The 27,772-nt window shown below is 35.1% G+C and overlaps 2 protein-coding genes across 4 annotated transcripts; one reads left to right on the top strand and one right to left on the bottom strand.

Annotated features, from left to right (window-relative positions):
- Positions 1-78: 78 nt before the first annotated feature.
- Positions 79-16,360, bottom strand: LOC105204089 (superoxide dismutase [Cu-Zn], chloroplastic). 3 transcript variants are annotated; one of them, XM_039450259.1, is made up of 5 exons: positions 16,133-16,360; positions 4,240-4,318; positions 3,506-3,718; positions 2,936-3,186; positions 79-965 (listed from the first exon to the last, which is right to left on the bottom strand). In XM_039450259.1, exons 2-5 carry the CDS (start codon positions 4,303-4,305, stop codon positions 863-865), a joined length of 633 nt encoding a protein of 210 aa, XP_039306193.1. In that variant the 5' UTR covers positions 4,306-4,318; positions 16,133-16,360; the 3' UTR covers positions 79-862. The 3 variants fall into 3 exon arrangements, with proteins under 3 accessions (XP_039306193.1, XP_039306192.1, XP_039306194.1); XM_039450258.1 differs by lacking the exon at positions 16,133-16,360 and adding an exon at positions 9,149-9,293; XM_039450260.1 differs by lacking the exons at positions 79-965; positions 16,133-16,360 and adding exons at positions 1,866-2,388; positions 9,149-9,292.
- LOC105204090 (superoxide dismutase [Cu-Zn]) lies at positions 9,996-27,770 on the top strand. Its single transcript, XM_011173136.3, has 4 exons — positions 9,996-10,452; positions 21,830-22,316; positions 25,116-25,340; positions 26,106-27,770. The coding sequence occupies exons 2-4, from the start codon at positions 22,137-22,139 to the stop codon at positions 26,358-26,360; spliced, it is 660 nt and encodes a 219-aa protein (XP_011171438.2). The 5' UTR covers positions 9,996-10,452; positions 21,830-22,136; the 3' UTR covers positions 26,361-27,770.
- The last annotated feature ends 2 nt before the right edge of the window (positions 27,771-27,772 follow it).

Below are 27,772 nucleotides of genomic sequence, written 5' to 3'. Positions count from 1 at the left end.
TGGCTCGACAATTTAATATTAACGATTAGATTTGAGACAGATCATGTTAATGACAAGAGGAATTTTTACATCAAGAATTTTATTTTAACAAACATACATAGCTTCATTGTAAAAGCATTCACAGTAAAGAGACGTCAGTCGAAAAAGTCGTACACAGAATACAAGTTTGTGATACAATCGGTTAACGTGTCTATATTTAAAAAGATCGAAGAGCACAGTTGTAAACGATGAATATAATTAGCCTAGACTTGTCCAGCGAAATTAAGTGCGCGTTTACGAACACGAAGAAATCATAGTATTAGCTTTAAACTTTAAGCACTATATTAAGGATACAAATGTGTAACTGACTATCCTATAACAAATAACATTTATAAGTCAATCATATTGGACGTATTTCTTAATTAATTAATTAAGTAGACGCAATATTGCAAATTCACAATAAGTAAATAATTCTTCGTTCAGACTTATGATGAATTAAGTATATCTAAACGAATATTGCGCAACATTATATTAATTATGAACATTTTCGTTGTTCATTAATTTAAGTTAAAGTTATTGGGATGTCTTTCGATGTATCAATCTGGGCGGATAGTGTAACGTTCACGGATTATAAATACCTACAATCAAAGTCGAACTACTCGTCGACTTATCGTACCGATCGCCCGCACATTACGCTACTTTGCGACGCTGTAAGCGTCGTTCAAAATTTTGTTACTCATTTTGTTTTACTCGATTGTTGCTATTGTTGACAAATAATTGATAATCGCAGCTCTCGCCGTTCGTTAGCTCAAGATGCAGATGCAAATGTAATTTACTCATCTTTGAACAAGACACGAAATTACATGGAGCTCCCGAGGGATCGTTAAAACTTGAAATGTTGATAAGTGGCGATGAGGAAGAATATCACGAGGATCGATACGCTCGGCGTAGTAAATGAACCAGAATTCCACCTGGCGTACGGCGACCTAGAAGCAACATTAAAACAAAAATCGATAATTGTACTCCTAATTGAGTTGTGCAACATTACGCGAGGTATACACGTGTTATTACCGATATTACCGGTATTTCTGGAAATTGGAAAAATTCAAAGCAACGCAATTCTGCGCCGCAAGCCGCGCGCATCGCCTGCCGTAAATCTAATTACGTGCAATAATGCACGTTGAGACCTGAGATTTGTGTCTACATTTAAATGAAATACCCTCTACGTAATCACATAAATCTAAATTGCAAATTATATATGGATCATATTGCGATTGCATAGTCACAAGCAGAACAAATAACGTAAGTGTTCTTGAAAGCATTAATGCTTTTTCACTGTTATTACTCAGACAGCAAATAGAGCAGCGACGACACACATACACACACACACACAAAGGTAAAAACATAAAATACATTAAAAAGATCGATATGGTTAAAACTCTGTGCCAAGCAACGTAAAAGTTCATCAAAAAGCTCTTTAACAAAATTTGTTTTGTTTCCAGTAATAATATCTTTATTTTAATAATAATATCTTTTTATAGCATGTATTCTAATTCTTTTACCGTATTCTGACAATATATCAACAACTTTTGTTAACTAATGTAAAGCGCGAAATTTACGATATTTATCGTACGATCCTTCTAATATTATTTTTGAATAATCGTTATGGAAAACGGTGATACTAACTTTCCGGACTTTATTTGTATTTTGCGGAGAAAGCTCGTAAATTATCAAAGTATTATCACGGCGCCGCTTTATTAGCGTGGAAACGTACTCCGAGAAAAACGCAAATTAACCGGCATCTCTAATTATGCGAAAGTGCATAATGCGCGCTTATCGTTTCTGATCTGAACGTGCGTGATTGTGAAATAATTTATAAAGGTGCATTCTAACGTACTGCGCTCATAGCGTATAATATATTTTCTAAAATATTATTTGTTATTTTTCTTACGGTATAACACAAAAAAAAGCGATCGGACAAAATAAATGTGAGAAGGGATGTATCTGGGAAACACAGAGGAACAAAACATTTAAAGTATCATCAACAGTTTACATACAAAAGATAGACACGCTACGAATCAACAGTCGAAGAGACAATTACATTACATTTATATATATATATATATATATATATATATATATATATAGCGCATGTGTCGTTCCTACTATATAATTCTACATCTATTTCCCAGTTTATTACAAACGACAGAATACTCTTTCAAATCACATAAAGTATATACGACGAAGCATTTTATAGAGGAAGAGTCGTACAGGAAGTAACGTATCAACAGTATTAGGTCTCAGTCCTAATCGGAGCGAATACTAATCAAATCTACAGGGTGGCATCGATCCTTTCTGTTTCTTCTCCGTCGACCGTTGACATTTTCCTTCGAAGTACCTCAGATTTTTCTGTAATGTGCAGAACACAATGAGGTGCGGCCGTTTAATTTTGCTTTCGATAATTCTCGAGGAAAAATGCGAGCATTATCGACGTTGTAAGTAATATTAATATTATATTTACAATCATGTAACAATTAACAGAAATATTACTTACATTACACGTAATAATGTTAATATTAATAATACAATATTAATATTAATATTAATTATAAGATATATAAGCGATACTACAAACGGCATTAGAAGAACATTTACTACATTAAACGAATATGATTTTCATTGCTATCTGTAATGCTCTTGCCTATCACCTACGGCGTTTATACAACAATGATGGAACGGATAAATATTTAGCGACAAATAAGCAGTAAGCAAACAAAAGTAAAGAATCTTCATATCTTTTCATCGAAAATCTGAAAACTGTTGCGTCATGAAGGATAGACGCGCTACACAAAGCCAATAATGTACAGTAAGTTTTGTATCCTGTGAAAATTTCATAAAAATGAAATAACACGAAGCGCAAATAAAAATGAAACGTATCCGTGAAACGGTAACCTACTCGATGCCAACGATACCACAGGCCCAACGATCGCCAGCATTTCCAGTTGTCAAAGAGAGAGAGTTATTGCCCTTGCCAAGATCGTCCTCGCCGGAGTGCACAACTATGGCTCGGCCGACGATGCTGTTCGATCCTTTCAACGAGATGATATTGTCAGTGATATTTATTGTTGCTTCTCCCGCAGCATCGGCCTGGATGTTTCCTAGATCGCCGACATGTCTGACAGTGTCTTCCGGCGCGCCGTGAGTGACCTAACGGATTAACAGTATGTAGCCGAGCTAGTCGACAAATTAGCATTAAATAGTCTTTCATTAGTCATATTAAGTGTACAGTCAATGAAAGACTATAAATCAGATGAGTCAACGAACATTCAATGGATTTTATCATAAAATGAGAACGGCAAGAGATAGAATTTTATCAAAAATGTAAAAATGTTCTAAAAGGATGTAGTAATTGTAATTAATATAAGTTAATTACAAATTAATTTTTATGTATAACAATTTAAAGAAAATCGCAATTTTTACTTATAATAATAAAAAAGGAGAAAATTAGTTGTTGTTGAATTCTCACGTTCTCAGGGTTGAAATGCGCTCCTGCGGACATGCAACCCATGCTCACGTCTCCCTTCTCGTGCACATGGAAACCATGTAGCCCTTCTGTGAGTCCATAGATCTTGCCAGTGATAGTAACCGGTCCATCCCGGGGGTTCTGAACGATCTTCAAATTACCCGTGACATTTCTCGAGGAAGAATATGACATTAAACGAACGACTGCCACCAATTCCTAATCAAGCCAATTCGATGCAATCAATATAACTATTAACAGTAATATTTTATAAAATACTTTTGAAAAGTAGAAAAAGAAACTATCTAATTAAAGCAGACATTTTTTTGAAGGAAATTAATAATCATCTTCTTTCAAAGTTTTTAATCTTTTAGGGCCCTTGATTTTTAGTGTTAAATATTCTGAAAATTAAAAATTATTTTCAACTTTTGAAATGTTCTTTAATAAAATGTTTCCTTTGAAAAAAAGTTTTGATTGGGAAACTCGTGAAAGATAGAACGTTTGATTGTAAGAGCGCATTATACAATCTCTGGTTTATTCATTGTATTACAATCTCTCTACGCGAATGTCACGTAATGACTGCTGTTCAATTTGAAACTATGTCATATTACCAATTACAATCAACGCTCGTCACGGTAATAATTCGTCATACATTATAATGCATTGGAAAATCGATTGATAGTTTATTTATTGCTGCGGAGATGGATTAATACATGCAATATTCGAATTACTGTACATACCTCTTCCGCTTGTGTAGCTGAAACAGCAATTACAGCTGCCACTAGTAACGCAATCATTCGAATCATCGTGCGTATTGGGCTGTAAGTAGAATAACAGAAAACTGACGACACGTCAAAATTACATAATATGTACGTATGTATATATATATATATATATATATATATTAAGAAGTATGTATATTATACATTTAATATATTATATATATATATATATAAGAAAATAGATTATATATAAAAAACGATTAAGTAATTAGTTTAGGACTCTTGAAATTTAAAACAATTAGTAATTGCAAATTAGGCTAATGAAAGTCAGCGCGAGTGAAAGTGCGCAATCACAAGTATTAATATTACACAAATTATTTATTCATTTTTAAATTACAAACGAACGTTTTGACTTGCTTTGGAGTCTTCTTCAGCGTATCAATAGAAAATAAACAATTCTAGTCGTCATCAGTCACCAAAAACGGGAAATAGTCGAGTCACTAACGGTTTGCCAAATCTGCATTTATTATACGGATTTGGTAAACCGTTAGTGACTTGACTACTTCCCGTTTTCGGTGACTGATGACGGCTAAAATTTTTTATTTTTTATTGATACGCTGAAGAAGACTCCAGAGCGAGTCGAAACGTTCGTTTTTATTTTCGTTCGTTTTAACAAACGTTTGTAATTTAAAAATAAATAAATAATTTTTGTAATATTAATATTTGTGATCGCGCACTTTTACCCACGCTGATTCACCTAATTTTCAATTACATTATATATATATATATATATATATATTGCTACGTTTATATATTTTATTTAAAATTGTCGTTATTTTGAGGGAGTAATTATTTTAAATAATGTGACAATTAGTAATAAATTTTAATTCTTTAAGAATGACAATTTGATATATGTGATATTATAAAAACTAAACGAGAAGTTTTTTACAATATTACACATATCAAATTGTCATTCTTAAAGAATTTGTTACTTATATTTAGTTTCTTTTTCAGAATAAATATGAATTGAATTATCTATTATTTTAATCTACTCATTTAAAAGCCCATTTATTTACCTTTACCGCAATTATTTATTAAGCTAATACATATTACAATAACAATTTCAAATTCTTTAGTGAAAAAATATTTTTTGTTTTACTGTTAACATAAAATAGTGATATAAAAAAAAGATATAAAAAAAGTATTTACTTTAAAAAGTACGGCTGTAGTATTTCATATACTTTCTTAATAATAATATTATTAATAATAATCTTTATGAAATATATATTTTTTTATATTAACATTTAATAAAAAAGCGTTTTGTTACGAAACATGCATAATTTCAAGTCCGGAAAAGAAAAAGTAAATGCTCAAGCAATTGCAAAAATTGTATTTGTGTAATCAAACGATTTATTATGAAATATCTATTAAGAATAGATTAATAACTTTCGATTATGGATCGAGGTCCATTTGCATGTGCCTCACGTACGCAACTGTAATTTAATCGATGCGGAGGTCGGTCAGATGAACCGATTAATATTAACTAACTGTAACCTCGTACGTAAAGGACTAATCGATAATCCATGCGACGCAGTTTTCGAAGCGCGACCCGTGGTACGATTCAGAAAAGCGAACCGCTTACATATACGAGTATAATCCTTACAAAAGGCGACATGCGTGGTTGAAAAACGAGTGCGTCGACCAGGTGAAGGTCAAGTCACTTTCACATCACTCAGTAGTATCGAAAAGTATTACGATCAGTCAGACATATCAAATTAGCGAGCTATTTATTTTCCCCTATTACATGTGTTCGATGTGTTAACTGTATACACACATGTACAATTTATTTCTTATTATTAGTCTGAGCTGTTAGATGACCTTCGTGATATACACGAATTACGTTCTAACGGCACACCTGAGTTTCTTGCTTATGGTAAATTAACAAGATTACGTAATTTTGCAAAAACAACATATATTCATGTCGAGTTAAATATAGAGTTAAATATCTCGGATTCACATTAATTTCCATGTTGGCATTAATAACAACGTAACTTTGTAAAATGTACCGAGGATTGGACGCGAGTCATCAAATATTACTCAAGATGCTCAATTACTAATTCATTATAACATTTAATGTTTTTATAACGGTTTACGTAAGCAGCTTGCGCAAAATGCAAAATTCGCAAAATTATGTAAATTTATGTAAAGCTTTAAAGTGACATTATCGTATATCTGACGTAGGGTCATCGGATATTCCGGGTTCTATACCCACATCTATACTTTATTTCAATGTAACTTTCCTCCTTGCTGCTACCAGTTGACAAAGAATATTTTTATTGCTATTTCTTTACTGATATTCCTATTCACTAATATTCCTTAATTGATAATCTTACGCCGCTCTTATGAAATACATGTATATTGGCAGAGTTTATCTTTTCTCTTTCTTATTTTGCTTTATTGCCAACAAGGAAAATATAACTTTCCTTCTTGGTATGTTATAAAATTCTGTTGACCCTTGTTTCAAGCTGTTATCGATTTGCACGTTTCTTCTCGGCAGTCTTCACAGAATACGAGCATAACTCGAAGACTTTCTTGTCAATCCCGATATGATTGGCGTCAACAAAAACACTTTTCTCATCTCATTATTTCGCTTGCATTTTACAAAAGAAGAAATGCAAATACTCCAAGTGTTTTCTATCAGTTTCATTGTCTTTCTTTTATATATTCTAACTGGCTTGTTATCTCACCTTCACCTTTTTTCGATTCGAAAGCATCTTGTTGACATTATTAGCATAAGACGCTGGTACTTTGTCCCTCAAGAGCGTTTTACAATAGAATAAATTTCCTATTAATTTCGAGATGTGATTACACCGAGAGAAAAAATTATTAAATTTTAATAAATACTTATTTGAATAGGTGCAATGAATTATTTACTAAGCGTAAATAAATATTTATTTAATAAAAGAATCAATAATTTAATTTAACCATTATTTTTTTATTAAATAAATATTTGTGTACCGTAAACAAATATTTTATTGCAACTATTCAAGCAAACATTTATTCAAATTTAATAATTTTTCTTTCACAAGTGTACTTTCTGAGTTATTATCATTTCAAAACTATTGTTAAAGTTATTGTGACATAATGAAAAATTTATCTCAAGTATATTATTACTACGTCAATTATAATATATTATTTCAACTCGCTGGCACGTTGCGGAATGCATATATGCGTGCGAACGCCGGTTGGAAAGTTCACGGTCCAAGGAGCAACTGCTCAGCCCGGTGCAAGTGCGAGCCAATTCAGCAGTACGTGTCGCGGAATTTTTCCGTGACGGACCGGGACAGGATACCGCATGAGGTGAATAAAAGCACCGTGAACACGGCGAGAGAAAAGCGACGAGAGAAAAGCGGCGCGCGGAGCTCTTCCGCGGAAATATCGATCGAACGGCGCGCGAAAGGTGTTCGTTCACAACACCTGCGCGACTTCATCGATCAGCGTTATTCATGCGTTTTAACGTAAGCACCGCGCGAATTGATGGCGCGTCTCGCGGACGCCGAGCAGGTACATACACACGGACGCCGATGTATTTCCATGGCGCGGGACCGGCTTTTACACGTCATGTATATACTCCGACATGTCCATCGGCTTGCCTCTATATTGTGTTAGACTAATCAGGACTTATAGCTAACGTCTTTGTTACGTTCCCATATTTCCCGGAATTATAAGTTAAATTGAGAAGACTTTGCAGCGTAATTTCAAAACCGGATTTAAACGATGTGCACAGTTTCAAGTATAGAAGTATTCTTTACGTTTAAATTTGAAATGTAAAAAACACAAAAGACTCGAGAATGAAATATTGGCCTATGATTGAAAAAGAAAATTATGGAAATTTACTTTTAGTTATTTAAAAGTATAATGATACTTTCTATATTGAATATAATTTTTTATATTATTGATACAATGAAATGATAAATAGTGGAAATTTACAAACAATTTCGAGACGCCCAAGAAAAATGTAATATTGATATTCTCTTATTTTTTCTATGAGCGATCGCAAAACTTATTTTGACTAATTATACGGTTAGTTAAAAGCTAATTGAAAGCTTGCAGTTAATTAAGAATGTATGAAAGTTTAATTTGAGCTGCTATCTCTGTCAATAAATCCCAATGAATCGCGCAATTGACCAAGTAATTACTAAATTTAACATTAACGTATCTATACCGCGTGCATGATATTGACGTTATGGATCAACGAGTTATACTGGCGGACTATTTCTAGTCAGATATGCGCGTCGGTTTTGCTATAGTTTTGCAGTCCCAACAACAACACTGTATTTGACATTCTCGATTCTTTATAGTAATATGACATATAGAATCATAAGTTCCTCTAGCAATATTGAACTACTTGCATTGCACATTATATCTGTGAAATGTTCCATGTGTACAAAAGTATCAATTTGCATTATCGACATTGCAATAATATCTACAACTCGAGTTTCGTTTCCAACAACTGTTTGTTCATCCCAATTCAAGATTTCGAAATCACGTTGCAAACAGAAAACGGAGGAAAAAAATAATCGACCGAACATCGAACTGACCTCCGAACGATTTTAGTCGCATGCACCAGCGCAGAATTTCGAAAACTCACAGGGTCAGTCGCGAGATAAACTCGGGAGCGAGGCGAAATTTGATAAAATCGCGATTTATCGAAACGAAGAGGATCTTACGTGACGCGTTTCGCTTCGCGTTCGCGCGGCAAATCGGATTGCATAACGCGGTACATCTGTCGCGGCCGCGGACAGTTTCGTGGCGCGATACCCGAGATCGACCGGGAGAGAGAGTGAGAGAAAGAGAGAGAGAGAGAGAGAGAGAGAGAGAGAGAGGAGGAGGAGGAGCATGCACACGAAAAGTGAAAGGGACCTACCGGACGAGCGGGTATTTTACCGAGCACACTGAATGACCGAATGACTGACTGACTGGCTGACTGCGGATGCTGGGCCCATGTTCCGCTTATATCGGCACGGTACCCCCGTACGAATCCCCCACCCACAATGCAGGCAAATCAACCGCGAACAAGTATCTCGTAAATGATCATGCACCGACGACACCGGCGACCGGATGACCGTCGAAGATAGCGGAAGATTCTGGACCCCCGGCCGGGCCCCGCGTGCCGCCGCGGCTTCTTACGAACAATTCAGCCAATCAAGTGTAACTGCGATATTCTAAAACGTAACGATAATTTCGCGGCAACGTAATTATCAGCCGCAGATAGGGACCGGCGAAACGCTGTAACAAGCTGTTACAAAATAAACAAAGTGACAAATAAATATAAGTCTGGCGTTTGGGATAACGCCTGATAAAGATTAACACCTATCAAAGGCAAAAAAAGAGTATATTATGAAATATCGTTCATTGTACGTAAAATGTCTACAGATTTTAGTACGACTGAATGTTTAATAGTTTTTATGTGACGTAAATTTTTAAAATATTTTTTAAGTTGACCAATACGCTTTTTCAACAATTTTTGAAGCTATCTACTTCAACTTCTGCGTATATATAAAATATATGTTTGTTTATCGCTTGAATTAAAATGATTGCGATATCTAAACTAATTTTTCTTTTTCGTGTATGTTAAGTGCAATAATAATAATTCAAATATTTTATTCTTAGTTCTGGCAATGAACAAACATTTTAATTTTAATAAATTCCCAAAAATAGGCGTTTTAGAACTCAATAATGATAATTATCACGATGAGATTTCGTATTTTACTATAAAAATCTAAGGAATAGGAGATTTATATAGGAACGACAAACGACGAACGATTGATTTAATTAATAACCGCGCAAATCGTAGTCGACGTAGATTCGTATGTGTTTATCGACTTGGGTGTTAGCAGCTTAGTTTTGATTAGAGCTGACTGTTACAAGGAAGCCAGCAACACGTCGCACGGCATACGTGCCATTTAGATTAATAGGATAATAGTGACAAGCATGTTAGATATTCACGAACGGAGCTCTCCGATCCGTTCAAGTAACTAGCTGCAGTAAGTGTGTCACGGAACGTAGACGAAACTTGCCGTCGTCGCGAGGGCGAAATTAGCATTATTAGCGGCACATTAACAACTCGCGAAGAAATCCGCCGAACTTTAAAACTTGTCGTTTCCATGCGTGAAAGCGTCTCGGTTTGCCGAGCTCGGCATTGAATGGACATTTCATTCACTACGCGAGGTAAATATTGACTTTATAAATCGATTACAGAGTATGTTTCAGAATTGTAGAATTTATTTTAATAAATTTATTTTTATTTGTTCTCCATTATTTATATTATATTTCTAATTAATATACTTAATTTTAACTTGATATAAAACTGAGAAAAAAATTTGTTTAAATTGTTTAAATTATTCAACTTGATTTTTCATCAATTCAAGTATTTATGAATATTAATGTAGGACGGTCAAGGTGACGGTCAACGTTGTAAATGTTTTGAATCATTCTTGATTGATCGTGAAATTCTTTCATTAGTCATTAGTCAATCAAATGCTTTAAAGTAGCATCAAATTGACCGCACCCCTTCAATATATAAAATATACTTGAACTTCAATTTAATATTTATACATTTAACTTAACTACATAAATATACTTGCATTGAAGAAATTTGATCAAGTTGAAAAATTTAGTCAAATTAACAACTTTTTTTTTCTCGGTGTACTTAAAACTTAATATTTTTTAAAGAAATTATTATTGAGTGCTAAAACGCTTATTTTTGGAAATTTATTAACATTAAAATGTTTGTTTATTGCCTGAACTAAAAATCAAATATTTGAATTATTATTATTGAACTTAACATACATGAAAAAAATATTTAGTTTATAGATATCGCAATAATTTTAACTCAAGCGATAAACAAACATGTATTTTATATATACGCAGAAGTTGAAGTGAATATTGTTGAGATATTCGAAAATTGTTGAGAAAGCGTGTTAGTCAACTTGAAGAATATTTTAAAAATTTACGTCACATAAAAACTATTAAATATTCAGTACCAAAATTTGTAGACATTTACTAAATATGTACAAGTAGTTGTGTAAAAGCGTAGAAAAATATATGCAATAGTTTTCCTTAAAAAAAAATTCTAAAAATTGGCGAATTTTTTCGCGCTTTAAACCAGAATATCCCTTAAAACATCAAGATCGCAAAGTTTTCCATTGATATTGTAATATCAATAAAAATAGAAGATTTAGACAACTTCGTTTTTTTCATGCGTGATTCTTTCAAAAAGGTTCTTTTAAAATAAAGACAACATGCATTTTACTTTTTGAACAGTAACTGTAATACTTACAACATTCCGAATGACTACACAATCTCACTTTACAAACAAAAGAGAAAATATTCTTAGACAAATAAGAAACAAAGATAACGGTTTTTTGTTTATTATTATTGTTAACAATGTACAGTTTTTTTGCGTTCTGCTTTGCACGTTTATTCCATTTAAAGTTTTTTTTATCTTAACGTGAATGTAGGTAATACGTATGATTCATATACTTGTGTTACTAATGCTCCACTTTGCCTAATTAAAACGCAAAGTGGGAAAACACGTACTCATATCCCTCCGGGCACGTTTATCATCAATATTAGGTTGAGGTGAACTCAAAGCCAACACGTAAGTGATAGCATGGAGTAACGTTCGTTATCGCGTAATTATCGTGCTGAAAATGAACGTGTGACAACGCTCACGATGTTATTATCAGAAATAATTCGCCGTTGCGTCTCGCTTCATCCTTCGACAAAAGCCGATTATAACTGACACAACTCCCCGCAATATCTTCGCCGTCGCGATTAATCGTGCGGTGTAATGATGTTGTGATATAATCAAGCCGCTTCGGAAATTATTTACTTTTTTAAGTTATTATTTTTCAAAACTTATTTCGTTCCGCGAATTGCGTTTTAGGAACTTTTTTTCTTGTGAAATATCAGATAAGATTTATGAGTGAAATTTTTTTGCTATTATTTTATAAACATATATTTTTCATATTTTTACTGTTTCACAAAAACTTGTGTTGTTATTTTCTCAATGAAAAATATGAGCATTGGATTTTTCGAAACATCACAGAGTGTTCAATTAGATTATTAGAATATCAAAAACTTCTTCAAAGTGCACAATTGTTATTACTATTATATTACAAAATTATTGTATGAAATTTTAATAAAATAACGGATACTTTGAAGTAAAAAAAATGTTTGGAAAATTTTGACAATCTTTTAACTTTTCACTATCTTCTGCATGTCAAAAACAATCGTATTGTACTGTCTAAAAGTTATTTAATTGTAAATGCACAATAGCTAAATTTTTTTAATCGTATTTTGAGAAGAATGTCGTGTTATTGAAGTTCGATCGATCGGAGAGAACTATCCATGACTCCAAAGAGCGCCAGTTTTTATTGCCGTCGTATTGGCAAAAATCCGAGCGATCGAGATATATTTTTAAGTGAATCGAACGAGATTGATGGACGTTTATAGCGCATCCCCACGGAGTGGGGATAATGGTGCTTCGGATTGAAGTCTCCTTTGTGTGCCTGGATTCTCTTTATAAAGGAAACCGGATATTGCATTTGCAGAGCTCTGATTGGCAGTCCGGCTACGCAGCAGCGTTTCGCACAATTGAAACTTTGTAATTATTATTTCCGGCCGAATGTGTATATAGACGGAAAATTTAATTAGTGGCGCTTCCGTAACTGTAAAAATCGGGAAACGTCGCTCGCTCTGTCTAGATCCCGTATCAAGCCGAGCTCCGAGGGAATGCAAATATCGATGTTTCATTTATGCGTTATAGAGAAATTACATTTTAATTGTAAGTTTTAATAAACACGTGTAATAACGCGAAACAAACACACAGTTAAAAGTCTTCGAAGAATAACTTTTGAACTCGATCTTACATTTAAAGAACGTTTTATTTGCTTTCTACTTATTGATTTTCATTAAATTATTTTTATTATTACAACTCAATCACGATTGTTTCTGTAATGTTAATTGTATTCGGCACTAATTTTAGTACTTGATTTATTTAATTTTTTAAATTAAATTAATAGCACTTTAATACTGTGATTAATAAGAATTGAGTGTTACAATATTTTCGTGATACGATGATTGTATTCAGGAACTTTTGCTCAGTAATAAATTCGATTTTATCGATTTTACATGCCGCGTAAGAAACGTTCGGTCCGATACTCGTTCAATTACAGTAAACTTATCCTCGAGTTATTATGATTGATGTAATATAATGCCTGCGAAATTGATCAGAAATTGCACGCGCGTATTCATCGTTGAACGCAATCGTTCAACAATTACAACCAGTTTGAGCTCGGAAATAGCGTGGCGCGAGCGCAAAGATATTCACTCTGGCCGACGTGATACGTTGGAAAAATAAAAAGCCATGTGACTTCGTAAAACGTCGACGTCGACGTCGAATGTTAATGTGGCTGTCGCTCACCGGAACGGCGCTAGACACGCTGCAGATCAAAAAATAAGAAGAACACGGAAAACCCGCCGCGAAGATTATGATATGATTTTTATTCCGTGGTACTCGGATGGAAATTCTCAACCGAGGAATCTTTGACGTCCCGTTTATCAACCGCAACAGAATTCCCATACTTAAATTCTAATTTTGAGAATTTTTCGATTATAAAAATACACGTGAACAAAAACACTTATATTCTAATTTTTAAAATTTTTAAATTATAAAAATACTCGTCAACAAAAACACGTTCAAACTTCGGGAAAGAAACTATTACGAAATTTTCATATTTATCACGCCGGTAATTTCTCGCTCAAATCATTTCGGATTGTTTAAATCGTCGAAATGTTTAAATTACCGAAAATGAAAGAGTAAAAGATCTAATAGTGTAATGCATTTATTAAAACAGAAAGATCGATCATGGGGCTGCAAACGAGTTTTTCTAGAATCTAGAAATGTTTTCCACTTGTGGAAAGTATATAAGTCTGGAAAGACTCGTTTGCTACGTTTTGAAAAATATGAAATCAGGTGTATGTAAGTCTTTTGATTACGAGGCATGAAGTCTCATTTTATCACTGGAACGATCGTGTTACAGTACATTATAATGTGTGCGATGCCGTCTAACAATGAGTGTTTCACATAATAAATAAGTCATAGAGATAATCGCTGCGTTCCTACACATGCGCGCTTCTACACCTGATGTGTTTTCTAATGTGAGACTTATCTCTACCGTGAATCCAATATTTCCGGAAAAAATGTAAATAATTGAAATACTAAGAAATATTGAAAAAATGTGTCTGTCAACACGCAATAAAAAATGGCAATAGAAATACAATTAGATTTAAAATACGTTAAAACATTATTCAAACAGAAAATTTAGCAATTTAAATTATACAGGAAATATCAATTAAATAATGAAAAAAATAAAATGAAATTCCGATGCATTTATTGATTGCATTGCAAATATAAAAAAAATAAAGTAGGAAAAGGAACGACATATTTCGTATTTTGTATTTCGTTTCGTTTTCCTCGCTCATGTTCATAAATTTATCAGATATAAGGAAAAATCTCAAACGGACTGTTATTACTGGTATTACAATTTTTAATAAAATTCGATGTATATATTAACGTGTGATTAATGTTTAACTCGCCTTAATATCGAAGTTGCATTTATCTAACGTTTATAAAAGTACAGTTATAAATATTAATGTAATGATTGCATCATGTAGCAATGTATTAATAACATTCGTTCGCGTTCTCAAGATACCTTCGCGAACATCTGCGAAAAGTACAAATAAGCTTAAGCCAAAGTTAACAGATGCCTCTCGCAAGCTGAGCAGATAATCGAGCTCGCAATTGTGCAAAATTTCACAAGTGCACGAGAAAAATTATGCGGTCTAATTATACAGGTCATTACTGAAACAGCTTGAGTCAACCCTTCCAGAAATGAGTCACAGATATTATCTTTCCGAATAATATATTTATCTACAGAAAAAGTATATCTTCAAGCAACAATTTGCATCTCATATTTTATGCATAATAATTTATTAAACGTTTTCGTAATAATTATTTCTAAAAAATGTTTACAAAACAAAAAATAATGAAAATGTAAAAAGTTGAAATATTGATAATTTAAAATTCTAATTAATTGTAATTTACTCAGCGTATTATTACTCCTTCCTAAGATATTTGTCGGATCAATCAGCTCTCCTTTTATGGATGTATAGGACATTTCTCAAAACATAAAAAAAATTATGAAAAAACTACAGATAGTTTTATATTGTATTTAAAAGTAGAAAAAGTTTGGCGGCAATTTTTTATCTGGATAAAAAATCATTTTAGTAGAAAATAGACATGTGCTCTAATGAAAATATAATTAATAAACAAATAAGAAATAATGGAAAAATTTAAATTTTTTTATTTAAGTACTTTAAATAGTTCTTTAATTCCATTTAAGTATTTTAAATCAGTTCTGTAAAATAAACAAAATTATTTATTTGCAAAATAACTATAAACAGACAATTACAATCAAAAACTTTGTATAAATTATCTTGAATGCTTAAAGTAATTACGCAAAAAATAAGACTTTTGTTAATATTGAAAAAAATAATTTAATTTTTAATAACAAATAAATTAAATGAACTAATATAAAGAATATATTATTAAATAAAAATATAATTTTATTCACACAATTTTTATATGCTTTGAAACGTTAATATTAAACACATTTTTAAATTTTATTTACTTCTCACGGACTGTATGCTCGATTCTTAAATTTTTTTTCTCTAATTCACGCAGGCACGCGTACAATTTACAGTCGTTTCGATTATTTTTAACGTAGATCGAAACGACCTAAACGTTTAATGAATTTAAAAAGAACTTTCTTCAGCTGCTTACCTTACCAAAGACCGCTGCCTCCACGTGACTCAGGCTCGTCTACCGCAGACAGTTGCGTACGCGACACTGTTTTTTCCTTGATATCGCTTCACTACGTGACTCACGTTATCGACGCACACTCGCGTAGATCATGCGTCTCAAAGCGTCGAGCATTGACTGCGTCTAACAACGAAGAAACTTGGAGAATCGAGTCCGAAAGGGAGACGCGAGTCGCGAGAGAACTGACGAGAGAAGAGAGTCGCTCTCTCGTCACCGGCGCCGTTATTGCGATTAAGTGACTTTAATGTCGGTTCCTTTTCAGAGATGGGCCGCTCTCGCGTGTACCTGATCGGTCGTCGACCCCCTCTCAAGAATCCCCTCTCAGGCTTCCCGGTGGATTCTCTCGGTCTTCTCGCCGGCAAAACGGCGAGTCTCCACACTCGTGAGAAATATTCCGTGAAAATCTTTCGGTCGCGGGGCCTGCCGACGAACTGCCTAGAAAAACGACGCGCAATAAGTAAACTTACGTATGCTATCTCCTTTTGACGACAAGGCTAATGTAATCAAAATGTCTTCGTCTTTTCCCCTGTACATGATAATATTCAACACCCACGGTCTTATCTACTATTTGGCTTAAGAAACAAATGAAAAACAAACGTCAATTCTCACGTGGGTTCAAAAATCAAACAAAAACTTGCATTATAATGACCCGAATGAATCATGGTCTAATTATTCTTGCGATAATATAATCTGAAAAAAATATCCTTCGGTCACGCGATAAGAGAAAGGACAATGTTTGAATTTTTTTTATCATTTCCGCGAGTTTCACACGCTAAAACGTCTAAGTGTGCTACAATTACGTAACGCAATACGCGCGCAATATAAAGTACGAAAAAAAAACTCACTAGTCGAATATGTTGAATAATTGAGTAACAAGTTAAATAGCGCGAGCAGGAAAAAATGTAACAACGCGTCGACAGTAGCACTGGTTAGAAGAAACTGAAACCTATGAAGAGAGCAGCTATACGACATTCACCTTCTTTAAACGATCGCAGAGACCGTCCGTACGTACATACCTACGTGTACACCTCGTGTCTTATCTCCCCTCTTCTACAACATTAGTCGTTATGGCACCAAGGTTTTACAGGCCTTGTAAACTGATTTTATAAACAGACCGTGCTGCGATCGAATCGCGTGTCGCTGCACAACGCTTCGCTTAGGTTTTCCCATTCTTAGGTAAAACGAGGTAATTTCACCTTAATCGCATGAATAAACTTCTTAAAGGAGATATCATTTCGGATATAATCACAATAAATTCTTCCTCCGTTGTTCTTTTCCTTCGATAAACGCTATTGGGACTGACTATAGTTAAAACGCATTGTCCAAAAATCTCCAGTCTGTATTTAAAAGCAATTCGCACAAAGAAATTTAGAGTTTTTCTTCGGCTACTCGGATATTCTGAGAAAAATATTTGATGAAATAAATCAAACGTTTAATTAAATACTAATCAAATGAATTTAATTGTAAGTACTAAATAGCAGTTGTTTTAATTAAACAATCGTTTTCAGTTTTCATACAACTCGCGACCAAATATTTCGTTGAATGTAACCAAGTTTTTGGTAGCCAGTAACAAAAAATTTCATTCGATCGTTATTTAACTGAACGTATGATATTTATTTCTCTCGGTGTGTGCGAAAGAGTTAAATCCAAGTGGCAGATCGGCGACTCGATTTAAACGACGACGATAATTAAAACCAATCGCCAATTACGAACACGGGATGATTGACAAGGCCCTCTTGCGCAATAATCCTTGTCGATCAGCGCGAAAACAAATCTCCGCTCCGGTACCGTGATTCCTTTCATTGACATACTCCGCGCTCCTGCGGCACGGATGCGTTGCAAAGTGGCAATGGCGTGGACGCCGACGTCATGGTGTTACGGCGCACCTTCACGGTTCGCCGCCTTGACCCTGCGGATCTCTTCTATACCACGAGATAAAGATTGCCTTAGCCGTTTCGAGGCGCGAGCCTCCAACATTGCTTGTCAATCTTTGAAACGTATATCGCGAAATATCTATGAAGGTGAACTTCGACAACCACAATGACGCTATGTTACATTCAAGCGGAGATTAATATCTCGCCGTAGAAAGTCTCTATCAACTCCTGTAGAAAATAAAGGGTTTACGTATTATTATCGCTGATCTCAACTTTGTAGGAAAATCATTAATTTGTGCCAATCGTGACGCAATTATGAGTAATTGTGTTAATTTCTCACGTTAGAGAAAGCCTCGTAGACAGCATCTTTTAGAACTCTATACCTGTATGTAGAATCTATATCCTATCATCTCACGATTTATCGATAAAAATATGAACTTGATGAAAGTTTGCATTATTATTTTCATTAATTTTAATTATTCAATTTTTAACTATTTTATTAATAAAAAAAATGTTGAAAAAGATTTCACTTGACAAAATTCCCTTGTTTATGTTATTTTCGAATGAAGATTACAATTTACATACGACGATTGACATCGGTTTAATAATCGCGTCGCGAAGGTCAACTGCAATCATTACGCCGTCGCGTATCGGAAATAATCAGAAAAACCCAGTTTTATGTTTTATGAAAGTGTAAAACAAGTTTCATTAGCATTATCTTCGTTTAAATATTTAACGTCGCCTCTCCGCCAATTAACGGCAAATTACTTATAACGAATTTAACGGCGACATTCGTGTTCTCTGTCACTGAATATTGAGGCCCCTCAGATTTGCAATCCAAATCTGTCAGGTGACGCGTTCGAAATCATTCGCAAAGAATTGCGTCTGTCGAGGCACTTTGAGGACGCCTACTATTTCTATCCAGCCGTGCTTGACCTACACTCGGATGTAATACCGGGTCTACAGCCGCCGTCTCGTCTCTCTCTCTTTCTCCTACTCTGTCCCTTCCTCCGTCTCCTCTTGCCGGCTCGTCTCGCTGTCTCTCGTTGTTTTCCACGGACGAGAGAATTTTATTGTCGCGCATAATCGTACATCATCGTTTTAACGCGATTAAAAATCCTGCGACGCATCGCGTCGTCCGGTGCACCGCGCGGCGTCATTTCCTGGGAACGGATATCTTATTATGGTATCTTCGGAATTGAAGAACGCTCCTCTCGTGGATCGTTAGCACGCACCGTGAATACTGCGTTACTGCGATTCCGCGGCCGCGGCGACATTCGGTTCTCGCTCGTGCATGCAAATGCGGATGATTGCAACTATGTAAGTAAAACTCGCATACCGCGCTTGGCAGGGACGGAGATTTCTTTATGGAGGGTGTGGAGTTTTCCACACCCAAAGCTCCCGTGGGCGTGGAATTCCACACCCAGAATTCGGAGTATTAAAAAAAAAAAAATATTTTAATTTTTGATAAATTTCAAAAATTTGTGGTTTGACAAAAAACAAAATCTGACTATGGTGCCTACGTAGAAAAGAATATATACAGAAAATATATTTTGTATATATAACAAAAGCGATAATTATTGAAACTACTTACACCCCCCCCCCCTCCTGTTTTGATGAGGTACTCTACACCTAGAAAAATCAAAAGTCTCCGTCCCTGGCGCTTGAAATACTCGGAAAAGATGTGCAACATGAAGCTCGCGTCTGATTTGTATGAATAATTCGCTAAACCTTCTCTGACAAAAATGTAATAAAACGCCAATTTCAACGATAACGGGAAAGAATCGATTAAGTAGCCATGGAGGTATCGAATTCTCATGGGACTCATTAGCTCGTTTTAATATTCTAGTCAAGTACCGTTAGCTTAGAATTTTGCCGGTGGCGTTATTAATTATTTTTCCATCGGTGTCGTGGGATTCGAATAACCCTGTCATTTTTTTTGTGACGAGAGTTACATCAATCACAAGATGCAGTGTATAGTTATATAAATTTTTTATTTCATTTTAATATCACAGAAAAAAATTGTTAAATATCTTAGAACTTTACTGACTCAGCAGATCATCGCCGTAATATACGGACAGCTAGTTTTCTATGTTACAAGCCTTAACGCATGTACTATACACATCTGTAATCATGTGACATACGCAAAAATGGTAAAACACCGATTGCTAATACGTTTTTGAATATATTAAATATAGATTCGAATATGTAGTGGACAAATGGAGAAAACAATTTTTTCAAACTTAATAAATTTTATTGTGTTCAAATTTGTTATTTGGAATGTCCAAACAAATCAATGCTTGAATCAATTATTTGAATTTAAAACAATATATATCTTTGTCTTAAATAAATTATTTGTTTGAAACAAAAGATATAATATCTTTGACTAAGTAATATATTTTGTTATTTTCGTATAAATAAATTTTTTATTTCAACGTTTGTATAGTTGTAATCAAATAATATATTATTTGGTTGGAAGACATTACTTGAAATAATACTGTTATTTCTCTGTCAAATAATAGAGATTTTTTTAACGAAACAACAAAATTTTTCGAACAAATAATGTTTCGTACAAGCGTATGTTATTTCAATGGAACAAATTTCAGTCGAATAAATAAAAATATTGAGTCTAAAGGAATCTTTTTCTCTGTGCACAGTGTACTCTTACAAAAGAGAACTGATAAAGTGTTTCAATAAACTGATTACTATATCAGTAACTGACGATTACTGTTCAATTAACTGATGAAATATTATCAGTTACTGATACTGTTTATTGACATAATTCAATATTATTCGTCGAAAGAATTTTATTTGTAACATTTTTACAGAGAATTAGAATACAGATTTCTATAATGACTTCTTAAACGTATTTTTGCTACAAAAAAAACGTTTCACGTAACGTGTTTTGGATAGACATTTTAGCTCATAAGAACGTTATACTGGGACTCCATTATAAATCGTCTTTGAAACATTTTGCACGCGTTACCTGGGTAAAGCGATCAGAAATCAAGATTAAACGTAAATTATAACGATACATCGGAGTCAGTAGACGTGCAAGGGCGCAATTGATTCATTCATTCCATTACTTTCTGTAATTCCATTCCCATTCCGAAAATCACTCAGATCGATTACCACCCTCCAGGACGGTGAAGTTCACGCGGCAGCCATTGCCGTTCCGGTTGGACAACCACGCAAGTTGTCCGTCCCGGTTTTCGCAGTTTTTCCGAGGCGTTTGCCTCGAAGCTACTTAGATGACTGTGTCCAGATTAGCCCCGCGGTATCAACGCGGAATATGAGCGATCCGTCAGCCCGCAGCGAGAGGTGCCCGCGGGGCACGTCTCGCTTTCACTTGGCTATAAGTCTCGCGCGCGGGCCACGTGCATTGGCCAGCTGCATGCGGCATGGATGCACGTCTAGCACCAAACTGATGTGTCTGAGAAGAGGAAGAAGGAGGGATCAACGGGCAACGGGCGTTTCGCGTACGTAACCGACGCGCCGATCGCGGGCCGATAGCGGTTAGGCAATCGCGAGATCGCGTCTCGTTAAATCGGTATCGCTCGTCCGCGATCGAGACCCCCTGGTGTTAATGGCGCCCCCCCGAGCTTGGCACCCAGGTACAACCTGCCTTGTCCTCGTCGTGACTCGCCGATGACGCAACGCATAAATACACGCCATGGGGAATCGAACCGGTGGCTTCTAGTTCTACCTCTGCTGCTGCTGCTGCTGCTGCTGCCGCTGTTACTTCTTCTTCTTCTTCTTCTTCTTTTTCTTCTTCTGTTCCGAGGAGAGCAGTCTTCGAAGAGCGGTGGTCCCGAAGGTACCCTCCTTGATCGGTACGGCTCCGAGATCGTTATCGTGAGAAGTGGATGAATCTCGGGCTGCCAGATCTTGTGGCGATCGAGTCGAGAAGGAGGAGGTAGTACAGCAAGGAGGAGGAGGAGGAGGAAGGAGAAACACAGCGGGCAGATCTCGGAGACGCCGTCGGGTCCTGCCGTCAGACCCGCTTTATCCTCCGATCGACTTGGAGGACTCCTCGCGAGGACCAAATCGCTGATAAATTCTTCCGGCCTTCGAGACACCTAGCTCGTGAGATGTGGCGGCTGTCGATACTGATCGGTATGATTGCGATCACGAGGGCCCGGCCGTACACGGACAGGATGGCGGTCTCGGGATCGATGGTGAACGACAGGACTCTGTTCATCAGGAGTCTACCGGGTTATCCTGGAACCAGGAGCGATCTCTACGAGGTCTACATGGAACCGTATTATTTCGTGCGTACTTTTTTTTATCAATGATTTTTTTAATAATACGATTTTTATATAAATAACTTTTTTTTTATATTTGATAACTTTCTATTTTCTTTTGCTTACATTTTCTTTATTGTCTATAATTTGCGATAATTTGTGATGTAATTTATTTTTGAGAAAAAAATTTGCAAGTCATTAATCTCTTTATAACGTTACTTTAAAAGAAAAGTTTTGATTTTTTTATCGAATAATTGCCAATTATTAATTGGTCAAACTTATTTTTACACACAGGATGTCTATAAAATTTATTCCCGTTTTTTATATTTCGGGAAAGATTCAAAACTATAAAAAATATGTGTTCGATCATTTTGAAGGGCCATTCTATCTCTTCCTTCAACCTTCTTAAAAGAAAATTAAATTTTCCCCTTAAAATGATCAAACGGGTATTTTGCGATTTTTAATAATTTTTTACTGCTTCCGAAATATTAAGGGAACAAATTTTATAAGTATTCTGTATACGTAATTATTGACAAGATTGAAATTCGATCTTAATTACTTGATAATAATCGTCTATTAATCACCAAATTGTCGCAACATATTTGTGCAATATAATTTAATTTTTAAATATTGAATCTCATATTGTATCGTTATTATAATATTATTATAAAATACATACTGTAATACTATAATGTTAATGTAAAATTATTGTAGTAGTCACGAAGAAATATTTTCAGTTTTTATTTTTGAGAAAAAAAATTTCAAGTCACTAATCTCTTCATAACGTTACTTTAAAAGAAAAGTTTTGATTTTTTTATCTGATAATTGCCAATTATTAATTGGTCAAACTTATTTTTTCAATTGTTTTGATTCTTACACGGATCTTATCGTGACCTGAAATAAATTACGTAATCTCGTTGGACTCGTTGGACTTGCGAAAATGTTCAGTGAACATCCTTTCACTTTCCTCCAAACTTTAACGGAGCTACTTCTCTTACGTCGCCATTCGTTGATCTTTAATTTCCTTTGATTAAACTTAGGGTGTAATTTCGCTACTCGATATGTGATTGCTGGTAAATCTCAATGCTTGCAATCGGTATCGCCATATTTATAGCTACACGTGCAAATAACAGCCGTTACCAACATTTCCGTCGAACGTTATTGAAGTAGCAATCATCTGTCATTCGACATTACTTACAAGACAGTGACACGACGAGAGTTGCGTAGAATGTAATAATTTATTATTTGTGTCGGGATACAGGCGCATGAAGGAAAACGAGTTACCTTAACTTATTTTTATTAATACGAACAAAATTTTGCATCGATAAATCTAACGATATGTATTCACATATATTTGTTCATTATTATTTTGTAATATTGTTTACAAACACTTTTGGAAATCTCTGACGATTTTTCTATTTTCTTAATATTTAATGTTTTTTTTGTAGAAAAATAAGAAATTTTTTGAGACTTTGAAATATATTAATATGTAATATATTTTAAAAATGTAAATATTGTAATACAAGTTTATTTACTGAAGAAAAAAATTACAAAATTTTGATAAATATTTACTCGACTAGTACTAGTGAAATATTTACTAAACGTAAATATATAGTTATTTAAGAACCACTAATTTAAGTATTATTTCTTATAGAGTAAATATATTTATGTGCCGTAAATAAATATTTTATTGGTACTATTCTAATAAATATTTATTAAAATTTAGGAATTTTTTCTCTCGGTGTTCGATTTCGTTTGGAGCGCCGAGACGGTGCGTACGCGGTATATACGTCTTAAACGACACTCTACGCTGGATCTGTGCAGGATCGCTCTCTTTCTTCGTGTGCACCTTGTATAAACATTTCCACGCGCGTGACTTCTTCATCCTCCGCGACGAACGTGGCGATACAATTCATCGATGCCGTCCATCGGCGCGTCTCTATTATTAGTCATTAACTACACAGCCCATCTTTAATACACGGAAATTTGCATAATTAGCCATTAAGTTATTTAAACATCGCGAAGGACGCCGACTGGTGCGCATCGTTATGCCACGAGGACGCTTTCACTACGAGCGGTAGTCGCTCGTCGCCTATGCCCTGTGCAATTCTAATGAAGCGACGATTCAGTTCGGCCGACCTTGCGCGTAGTTTCTAGCCGCTTCATCGTCGTCGTAGATTATACCCCTGGTCGCATTAGTAATTGCGGATTTTATCCGTAAACCACAACCTCGCTTTAAACCAAAAAAAACCCAAAAAGAAGAAGAAGAAGAGAAAATAGATAAGACTCAACATCCGCACGGGGAGTCGCGCGAGGTGAATCAAGGTGAATGCGAGTGGCGCAACTCCGATGCGATTCAGTAGGCAGATGAAATTAGATAGCACACCGTTCCCGAGTGCGTTACATGGCGTATCACTCGTACGCGATACGCGGACGCGTCATTATCAATTTCCGGTCTTCACGTTCTCCCGCGGGACTTCGCTCGCGCGGCAGCATTTATGGATTAATCGAGCTATAATCGAGCTGTAACAAATTGCTTCCGTACATACTCGCTCGCGTAGATTTTCGTTCTGCTCAAAGTCGCCAGTCTATGAATTCCTGTAAAACTTTTCGAGATATTCACAAATCTTTAGAATACTTTAATACCTCTAGTATATGTAAATATATCAGACGAATTTTGCGCTATATATCTGTTACTTCGAAACGCTTCTCATCTATATATATATATATTTTTTTTTGGTTGAATAAAATCTCGTTATTTGATCTCTCCTGTCAAAATAAATATTGACATTTGAAATAAAATCGTGACCTTTTTTTAATCTGCAGGCAGTCGGTCTAAAGGCCGTGGTGGAGATGAAAGCTCTCGACGAGAATGGCTCGCCGGTAGATGGACCTCGAGGGATGCTGACGTTGGAGCAGCATCCCGAGGGGGTCAGGGTCACGGGCACGATCGAGGGGTTGAAGCCGGGCTTGCACGGGTTTCACGTGCACGAGAAAGGAGATCTGAGGAAAGGTTGCAGTTCGGCTGGTCCGCATTTCAATCCGTATATGGTAACGTCAGCGCTGCAATTCTAAATTATGCGCATTGCGATCAGTTTACTTGAACATGAATAAGAAAGTATTTTTCTTTCGCCACATGTAAAGTAGTACGATGCAGATTTCGTGTTACAATGTCGTTCCCGCATCTATCTCGCGCCAATTGTTCTATAAAATTTATAGATTTATAAACATTGTTCAGAGATGCGAGTTAAGATGAGCCAACATTTTTACCGTTCCAGATTTCACTTATTGTTAATGGAATAAACAGAATCAAAAGATGACTAATATGTAACATAAAGAAATCTTTCTATAACTTGAACAAAAAAAAAATATTTTTGTTATAATTGATAAATTATACTAAGCACTAAAGTTTAAAGAAAAATAAAACCAATCGATAGTAACGAATCAATAATAATGAAACCTTATAATGGTTAAAATCTTTTTAATTCTAATTAATTTGCGAAGTATTTATTTTTTAAGAAAAAATGACAATTGTGGCATTAATTACAACTCTTTCATTGTTTTCTATTTACCGTTATTAATGGAAGAGACTAGTTCTTGAGTATTGCATAGCCAAAACAATTTAAATCCCTCGATGTTTCGGAGAAAAAAACCTGTTTACCGTTGCCGCATCGAACTCTCTGAATGCAAATGCGACACGATTAGCGAAAATTGATAGCCTCGCACCTCGCGGATTGAGCCATCGCGATCTCCCCCGCGATAACGCACTCCCTCTCCACTCTTCGTTACGGTAAACGAAGAGTGATTACGTTTCAGGTGAATCACGGCGCACCGAGCGATCCGTTACGTCACGTCGGCGATCTCGGCAATATTGAGGTCGGAGAGGACGGAGTGGCGCATATCGACGGCATGGATCACTACTTGAGCCTGGTGGGTGTCCGGGGTGCGATCGGCAGGGCGCTGGTGATCCACGCGAAACCCGACGACCTCGGCCGCGGCGGCACCGAGGAGAGCCTGAAGACCGGATCGGCGGGCGAGCGCGTCGCCTGCGGCGTCGTCGGGTTCATGTAAGAGGATTTTGACGAACGGCGAATTCGGCTCTTGCTTGCACTAAATACGCACTGAAAGCTGCCGTGCTCAACTCGCGCGATAAGACACTGCGTAGTACGCAGGATCTCGAATGTATGAGGAGCAGGTTTACAAATTGCGATTTATCAAAAATTTCATTTTTTTGGAAGGGGGGGACAATTTTGGAAAAAAATTTTATCTTTTTAAAAACTTTAAAAATTGATTTTTAATTTCGCATTCTTTTTAACATTTCACGTCGTATTAATGAGCACATTGTTATTTTCTGTAAAGTGCGTAGTTTTCCTATGGTTTTCTAAAAATTATAAATTTTAGACAAAAAATTTTAAAAGTATACTTTTTATATATAGATTTTGGTGAACAAGACAATGTATTCCTTGTTGAGAACCAAAATGATGTGTTTTTCTATTAGAACTCTCAATTAGAAACGGTTGCTATATATCTCATTATAATAGAGGAAGGTGAAGCAAGAGAAGGTGGCGAGATAAGACGCGATATCCCCTGTACCACGCGATTTAAATGCAGAAATCACAATCGAACATATGCATTTGATGCGATCCCTCAGTTATTGAAACGAGTTAGCAAAGTAGGCAACTGCGTTATTCATAATTTATACTTTTTTATGATTTCCTTATGACTATCTCATTTTTTTATTTGTGACATTAGTATTAAATCATAGTAAGTGTATCTCATTTTGTCCACGGGGATACTTTGTCTTATTCTATCCGTGAGGCCAAGATGGAGAAAAAGTCTTTTTTTTTTATTTTTTTTTAATAAAATTTATTTAAGATTGATATTCAAAAAATATTTAAGAAGTAAAGATGATTTGTTGAGTATATGAAAACCTAACTTTTATTCATCATTAAATTCATAACTTTTATTCATCGTTAACTACAGGTCATTAAATCTCGCCCCACCTTCCCTTACTGAATATTTCGAAATACAATTTTATTAATATTTTAATAATTTTTAAATACTACTCTCTTGATGATATATTTAATAAATCTCGGCATTTTCTGTTAAAATACGTAATTTAAAATTATTATAAATATTTATTACATAATGTTTATTCATATATTATTAATGAAAATAGCATAAGGAGCTGTTTTGAAACAGGACATATTCGTAAAATAAAATACAATCATCACGAATGTTAGTCAAGTAATGCGATTGTTATAGTCTAATTAATTTTATTCAGTTAAAGCAATTACTTGTAATATATTTCGACGTTTATAGCTAAATTCGTATACCTACAACAGCCTGCAGATTGTGCGCACTAGTGCATCCACCCAAATTCGCTAGGAGAAATGTTGCGTACCGCAACTTCGTTCACTGCTAATTTAATTGCGCCCATTTGTACCGATCAATAAATCACGAATGTAATCGAGCACCTATCA

The sequence above is a fragment of the Solenopsis invicta genome, chromosome 6 (genome assembly GCF_016802725.1).
Source record: "Solenopsis invicta isolate M01_SB chromosome 6, UNIL_Sinv_3.0, whole genome shotgun sequence".
Taxonomy (NCBI): domain Eukaryota; kingdom Metazoa; phylum Arthropoda; class Insecta; order Hymenoptera; family Formicidae; genus Solenopsis; species Solenopsis invicta.
The sequence above is the reverse complement of the archived record's forward strand: the minus strand, read 5'-3'. Positions and strand labels throughout refer to the sequence as shown.